Here is an 8,479-nt window from a genome sequence, read left to right on the forward strand (position 1 = left end):
TTGGCATTTATACTTAGTTTTTTTAAAGTTAAAGTCTGAAGTAAACTTCATATATGTGGGAGGGACTTGTTCATTTTCTTTTGGTATTTATACTTTGAATTTTTTTAGGTAAAAGTCTGAAGTACTCTTCATGCAGGAAGGATTTGTACATTTTTTTTTTTTTTTTGAAGCAAGAACTTGATTTCTGAGTAACTTTTATCTTAATAGCATAGAATAGTTCAGATTACCGGTATTCTGAACAATGAAAAATTGCCAAACTATTTGCAATGTTCATTTGTGAAGCTTACATCTTAGTGATTTCTGAGCTGCACCTTGCATGCAGTGTAAAAATATATTCTTTTTCATTTTAAATTAATCCTGGAGCTTTCTAACTTGGATAATTGAAAAGCCTTATTTGAACTTCGTTGCATTACATTTTGTAATACATGAAATAATTACCAAGATAATGCCTCAACAGCGCCGAATGAGAAGAATTAATAGCTCTCACTGTTATTTGAATACTCTTAAGCAAAACACCACTCTATCATGTTTTATAAAGGCTTTAATGCTCATTATGTTAACTCATTAAGGCCTCACCAAATTAAAAAGTTGTTCATCGGATTTGCCGCTTGTATATTTTCAGAACGTTTTTGGCAAATTGCGCTCGCCCCATTGGAAAAAATCAATCCAAAATTTTTTGGTGCGCTACTTTTATGGACGTAAAAGTGTATAAATGCTTATATAATTCCAGTCCTAGATTGTTCTCAGATGGATTTAAATCAAAATAAATACATACTACGCACACATCGTCTATAATAAATCATAACACTTATATTTAGTTGCATTAAAGTTGTTTCCCCTTGATGCAGTTACGCCATTTTCTTCAAATGTTTACCAAATTACATGCTACAAAAATTGATTTATTTCATTGAAAAGTGGATGAAGAAAAGCATACTAATTTATTTGATAACATCAATCTACATTATTTTGGTAAGGGTAAATACTTATTGATGCATGTCACTTATCTTTTTTCGTTTTTTTTTCTGTCCAAATGATCAGCATTTGCATACGAAAGTTGGTGGGGTAAGGAATTTACATTATCACAGCAGTTTCACCACAAGAGTACACAGCATGTATGCAGCAGGAGTACACAGCATGTACGCCACAGGAGTACACAGAATGTACGCCGCAGGAGTACACAGCATGTAGGCCGCAGGGGTAGTACACCGCAGGCTCATTTGCATGTGAAAAGTGTATGTGCCACGTACATGCTGTGTACTATTTCCCGCATACTAAATTCCTCCAGCGTACATCCTGTGTACTATGTAGTCCACAGCATGTACGCAGCAAGTAGTACGTGGCAGAGCTCATTTGCATGTCAAAAGTGTACTACAAACGTACTATCGGTGTATGTGCGGTGTATATCCTGCGTACTATTTAAAGCCCTTGATTTCAGTACACATCATGTACGCATCATATACGCTGTATGTACACAGCAAGAGTACGCAGCAGGCCTTTTTCTTCTGTAAGGGTAATCATTAATTGTAATATAAATATTTACAGTTGGAATCATGTTTGTGGGTGTTGCCAAGTTTTCTGAGACCATTTTATTCCTCCAATTATTCAAAACAGTACATCGATATACTTGTTTTGTCTTGTTAATGCAAGGTAAGTATCTGAAAATAGTTAGTTTACTTTTTTCTTCAACAATTAAGATACAAAACTGGCACATAAATTGTATGTTTTTACAATTCAGACCTTACTATATCCAGGACCATTAACAGATGATGAAAGAAAGATGCAGTATCTGTTTAATTAAAACAAAACTTCATTTAATATAAAATTCTGATGGAACATACAGGTATTTGTTGGTGTACTGGATTTGGCCAAAATCTTAAAATTGATTATAACTGATTTCCAATTGATTTTGAGGTACCCTACTTTTACTATTAAAGCAGTCCAAAAACTTTTGCAACATAAAGCATATATGGTTCAATTTCATATGTTTTCTTTTATACTAGAGACTGAAATGTTATTTTCACATGTTTAATATTTCATATATTTTACTTCCTATCATCATGCCATTGTTATTCTCCCATGGAAATGGTTAATTCATTGACCAAGAATTTGAAGTTTTCTTGGCATACTGAAGATGACAGTAACATGTTTTCAGTAAGTCATCCTTTGTTGTGTTTCACTGACTGACCTTTTTGTGTCAGTTCGCTGTAAAACCCAACTCATTCATTCATTCATTGACAATCAGAAATATATTACATCATTAAATTAATCATGTTGTTTTGGAAATCAGGCACTGCCAGATTTGATTAGATACCATTTATGTTTTTAGTTTCCATTAAATTGTTAAACTGTCTGTTTGTATTTTTATTCAGTATTGAAGTCTGAAGAATTTACAGCATTTCTATCAGAAAAGTCTGCTTTTCTTTAAATGTTGGCAGAAACTCTTGCTATCAGAGCGCTGTACCTGTAATTGTTGGGAATTGCTCTTAAATACAGTCAAATACTGTTACCTCGATATTCAACGGACTGTAAAAATTGCATCGACGTATCCGAAGTTCGATGTAACGATATCGGCGATATCTGGGACTACTTTGTACTTTTGTTGGACGTCTATATTGTCATTATATCCAATGCTTTTTTTCAAGAGGGTTTGAAAGAGGAAAGAAATAATATAAAATGTAAATACGATTTTAATCTTATTGACAACTAAAGCATCTTAATTTATTTAAATACATATACATACAACTTTTTAATTTTTCAAAATATACATTTAAATATTAACATTTTTTATTCCTTCCCTAAACAAGTCTGAATGCAGCGATAATGTTCCTAGTTGCTTAGATAATGAAAATTTGCCTGTTAAATATGCATATTGTTACTCAGTCCTAAATGGCAGAGTTTTACTCCGTCAAAAAGAAAATAATTATTTCATCCAAATTATACCGTGTTCACACTAGCAGAATGGTTTTTTTTTATTAGCACTAATTGGCTATAATTGGTATTTGACATTAAAAAACCCATCAAAATAAAAATCTATTTTTGCGTCCAAAACTTGGCAAAGAAATGTGGTTTAAATATATACATGTAATGTTGGAAGTTAACAAATATCTTGCAAATAAGCAAAAAAGGTTACAAAGAATTGAGGCTAACAGTTCTAAACAAGAAGGGTCATCAATATTTAAATTTCTGTGTTCATCTAAGAATTTCTGTTCATTCCATCTATTGTCCATTTTGAGCGTCAGCATGACTCCATATCGCATTTAATGTTTTGTTTCAACAACAGTCCAATTACTTTTGCCAGCCACAGCATCAATTGTTTGATACAAAAAAAGAAACACTGGTATTCTTCTCCAAAAGGTAAGATCTGTGATTTGGGTTTGGAAAAAACCAGTTATAACCCACATTTGCTTTTCACATTTGTAAAATAATGTAGCATTACTTTTTAATGTAGTTTTAAAAACCCACCTCCCGAGGTAGTCTTAATGCTACATTACAGAAACCACTTGACCTTTACAAAATTCACGTTTTAAAACCACATATAGGTGGACGAAACGAGTTTAAAAAAAAAAACCCAAGTTAAATGTGGGAAATAAAAACGTAGTCTGAACACGGTATTAGTTGTTATATTGGAAAACAGCTTTCCTGTTTTTAATACAAAGAGTTATAAAAATAAAGTTTATTTATAGTTCTTTGTTTTATAAGACAAATTTATTGAGAGTTAAAAAATTTCCCTGACTTTAAAAATTTGGATTAAAGATTAAATAAAAAACAAAAAAAACACAAACTAATTTGAAAAAGATTAATACATCGCTGGACAACAATCGATTGATTTCCCCACACCTGTAAATAACATGGATTTTTTTTTGACAATCGTGATATCGAAAAAACCCTAGGTGTGGAAAACAGTATAGGTAAGTTGACGGCCTGAAAAACTCAATCGAGCTAAACAAAATACGAGCTAATCTTTTGGGGTAATGAAAAATAATTACATTAAGTTAAATAGGGAAAAATCGGGACCGACTCAAACACATCGTGCTAACCGGAGTATCGAGCTAACCGATATCGAGGTAACAATATTCAACTGTATTTGTAAAACAGAAATCACTGCAATGCAGTACGAAGTAGAAATATGCTGTATTTTGAGTAACAACACAGTCAAGTTCAGCTTTTAATGATGGAAGAAGACACCAGGAGCGCCTTTGGGATTTATTTCAGAAAAGGAAGTGTACTTCGGTATAACCACTGACTTTCAACAAGCCAACTTGATGATGTCCTCATATGACAACAGGCTTGAAACAATAGAGGTGATTAGGTTGTGATTCAAGTGCAATCACTTGAACCACTGAGTTCAACTTGTCCAAGAAAGTATACTCAAAAACAGTCTGACCAAGTTTGATAAACATTGCATAAGAAGTGCTTGCTCTAGTTACTGAGTGGATCAATCGTCAGTGTAATTCAAGGGCCATAACTCTGGATCCACTTGAGCAATCTGGCTGGATATTAAATGTGGCCAAGATATTACACCTATAAGAACATATCAGAGCATGTTTTGTGAATATTTTATGAGAATTGCTAAACTAAAAGAACAGACATATTTAGTGGTACTACCTGCTGCAGATGTTTTTAACAGTCTTGTTTCACTAGGGTATTAGAAATCTAATTGTGACATTTTTAAGTTCATGTGTAATCAAAAAGCAGGAGTAAACTTTCTAGCACATGACTTTTCTCAAAGAAAAACAGTTTCTATAATCTTTTCAAACTTTGAAGTACATCATACCGTAAAACCATTAAACACATTTTCTATAACACTTCGACACTCCCGCTCTCATGTTCTCTTCAAAGCTTTATGAATCAAGGTAGTATTACCAGAGTAATTATGTAATTTATCAGGTAATACCATAAAAGGCAGGTATTACATCCTTGATTTATAGAGCACCTCTAGTCAGGCAATATGGCCATATAATTGTATCAATGACAAAAAATAGTGTTTATACATTTTCAGCTTCACTAATCAAAGATTTAGTAAGAAATTAATGCGTGTATATAGGCAGTTTTCTATGACTTGCGTCACATTCTGACTAAGCACATTTTGAATAAGTGTTTTCTTAGTTTTTTCCTAAATACAAATGAAATGACGCTGTATTTTAAAATCATGCATTGTAAAAGTTACTTATTATTTAATACTTTTAGAGTTCTGTCATGCTATAGTCTGTAAGGATTTTGCAATTTGGCAAGGTTTGCACTGTAGCTGCTTCATACCAACTTGCTCTATACAGAGCATAAGAGTGACACTTTTTGAACTTAGAAGCATATTACCTCAGTCTTAATCATGTGCTTTCTGCATGGCTTATATAGGGTCATTTTCTGAAAGTAAAGTGCTGGAAAATGCACACTGTAACACTACAACATAGAAAATATTCTGCTTTCTGATTGAATTTCTGTCTCACAATATATAAAAATTTCACATCTCATTTGTATTGAGACAACATTAGATATTCCAGAAAAGACTTTGATTGAACATGTCCATAATTCTCTATCAAGTGAAGTTTGACCCTCTCCACTATGGACTTCCTAATGCACTAAATAAAGATTTGTCCCAAGAAATAATTTATTTGTGCAAGTTAGTTGCTGAAGAATTAATTTGCCATGAGTTGTCATTGAATGGAATGGTCTCCTTAGCTGCCAATGAAGCTTTTTGCCCTACAGAAGAGTACAGTGTCTACCCATCAAAGACAGGACTTTGACTGTTTGAAAGTTAAATTGATATGCTTTCATACTATGACCTTTAAAAAAGTGCTGTCAGGAATGATTCCATATGTCCATACTGTGTGCTCAGAATAGCTTTAACATGAATACTCAAAACTACAGACGAAAACTCTCTTTTAAGGAAATGATCAAAGAAGAGAGTATAAGTACATCTGTATGCTTTTTCATAGTTTTTGTCACTGCTATCATCATAGTTTTTTGTCACTGCTATCACCATAGCTTTTGTCACTGCTAGTATCATCATAGTTTTTGTCACTGCTAGTATCATCATAGTTTTTGTCACTGCTATCATCATAGTTTTTGTCATAGTTTTTGTCACTGCTATCATCATAGTTTTTGTCACTGCTAGTATCATCATAGTTTTTGTCACTGCTATCATCATAGTTTTTGTCACTGCTATCATCATAGTTTTTGTCACTGCTATTAATCATAGTTTTTGTTACTGCTATCATCATAGTTTTTGTCACTGCTATCATCATAGTTTTTGTCACTGCTATTATCATAGTTTTTGTTACTGCTATCATCATAGTTTTTGTTGCTGCTAGTATCATCATAGTTTTTGTCACTGCTATCATCATAGTTTTTGTCACTGCTAGTATCATCATAGTTTTTGACACTGCTATCATCATAGTTTTTGTCACTGCTAGTATCATCATAGTTTTTGTCGCTGCTATCATCATAGTTTTTGTCGCTGCTATCATCATCATAGTTTGTGTCACTGCTAGTATCATCATAGTTTTTGTCACTGCTATCGTCATAGTTTTTGTCGCTGCTAGTATTATCATAGTTTTTGTCGCTGCTAGAATCATCGTAGTTTTTGTCACTGCTAGTATCATAGTTTTTGTCATAGTTTTTGTCACTGCTAGTATCATCATAGTTTTTGTCACTGTTAGTATCATAGTTTTTGTCACTGCTATCATCATAGTTTTTGTCGCTGCTAGTATCATCATAGTTTTTGTCACTGCTAGTATCATCATAGTTTTTGTCACTGCTAGTATCATAGTTTTTGTCACTGCTATCATCATAGTTTTTGTCACTGCTATCACCATAGTTTTTGTCACTGCTATCATCATAGTTTTTGTCACTGCTATCAGAAACTGACATGAATCTGTAACAATGCAACAAGTTTTTTTAACAAAAGAAGTGGACATTCAACTATAACCAGGTTAATTTTAACATTAAATTTTGTAGTAACATGGCCTTGACCTACCAGTCACCTGACCTGAGTGGCAACAAAATCAATTCCTCACACTTCCTTTCCTATTAAGCTACCGACATACCTAGTTCCATTACAATATCTTATTCCTATTTAAACTTATAGAGTGGAAATCAGAGTCCTATTTTTAAAAACAGTGTCAAAAAATTGAGAAAAATACAAAAGCACAAAGTATAGTTTAAATAAACAGTTCTTAACATGTGAGAATAAATGCCCAAGATTAGAAAAGTGTTTACTAGTGATTTCTTATTTCAATAAACAACTTGGAAAACATATTAAAAGATAGTTTAGAGAATTCTAAAATTCTAAAATTACCAGCTGTATTAAAAATGACATAATTTGGCAAGATTATACATCATCCTGTCAACACATGCCTCCAGATGTGTCAGATCATTTGCATATTTCCCAGAATTCATTGGCATTCTACAATGTTTGAATTTTCTGCAATATGCCAGAGATGCCAGTCAGTGGCAGATGCATTGTTGTGGTTTTAAAGCATTACATGTATTTAAAAAAAAAAAAAAAAAAAAAAAAAAAAAAAAAAAAAAAAAAACACACATAAATGCATTGTAAAATAACAGCTATAATCCAAATTTTAATGACTTTTAGTGAAAGTGAAAATCATTTTATTAACCAGTAAAAGATATATTTTGATTGGCAAACAAAATTCATCTGTTATGCAACCATAGGTTGTGTAGGTACACTTTATGAGAAAACAACCCTGAATGACATTATGGAAAATGCCTGTAATGTAACTAGAGACTATGTAAATACACCTTACATACTCTAAGGTTAGAACAAATCTCTATTCCAAAAATAACTGATGTAGTACAAACATTTCTAACAAGAATAACAAGGTATTAAGGTGCAGTCTGACATCAAAACCCTTTCTTCTTTCTCTTATTTCAAGCATTCTTACAACAGTTCATGTGTTGTTTTATATTTTCAAAACAAAAACACTGAACTGTAACAAAGTAACTCAGTGATAATGCCAAAATGTCCCAATGCAAGTACATTCAATCCATCTCACATTAGTTGGTGGTAGGGGGCACTGGGTGTTGTACATTTCATTTCCTCTCATGAACAAACTCAATCAAACTGAGTCTGCCATTATTGCTTGGTTGCAAACTATACTTCCAAATGATCATTTCATAGATTTTATTTAGCTTTTCAGCTCAGTTATAGAGCCCAGTCTGAAGACTCAAAAACGTGTGTGTGTGTGTGTGTGTGTTTTGCAAAGGTTGTTACTCTGTAGATGTTAATTTACTAAAAGTTGTATGAAATAAACAACACAGTATACAGGTATGCTGCCGTAAGGGTATATTCTTTAACTCTGTTAGTGTGCATGACATTTTCAAATAATTTTTGGCCAGTGTAATACTTATATCAAGCATAAAACAAAACCAAACAATTCAAATTCAGATTTTTTCTCCCAGTGTACATAGTACATTTCAAAATAAATGTTAATTAGTTTATTGTAATTTTATAGCCCTCTGTTAA

At 32.5% G+C, this 8,479-nt stretch overlaps 1 protein-coding gene across 1 annotated transcript; it reads right to left on the minus strand.

Annotated features, from left to right (window-relative positions):
* Positions 1-6,131: 6,131 nt before the first annotated feature.
* Positions 6,132-7,486, minus strand: LOC123531108 (clumping factor A-like). The gene has a single exon (XM_053537352.1). It carries the CDS (start codon positions 6,865-6,867, stop codon positions 6,187-6,189), a length of 681 nt encoding a protein of 226 aa, XP_053393327.1. The 5' UTR covers positions 6,868-7,486; the 3' UTR covers positions 6,132-6,186.
* Between the last annotated feature and the right edge of the window lie 993 nt (positions 7,487-8,479).

Source organism: Mercenaria mercenaria, chromosome 1 (genome assembly GCF_021730395.1).
Source record: "Mercenaria mercenaria strain notata chromosome 1, MADL_Memer_1, whole genome shotgun sequence".
Lineage (NCBI taxonomy): Eukaryota > Metazoa > Mollusca > Bivalvia > Venerida > Veneridae > Mercenaria > Mercenaria mercenaria.

Excerpts from the sequence above, each read along its gene's own strand:
- LOC123531108 (XM_053537352.1), bottom strand. The coding sequence starts at position 6,867 with ATGTCAGTTTCTGATAGCAGTGACAAAAACTATGATGATAGCAGTGAC.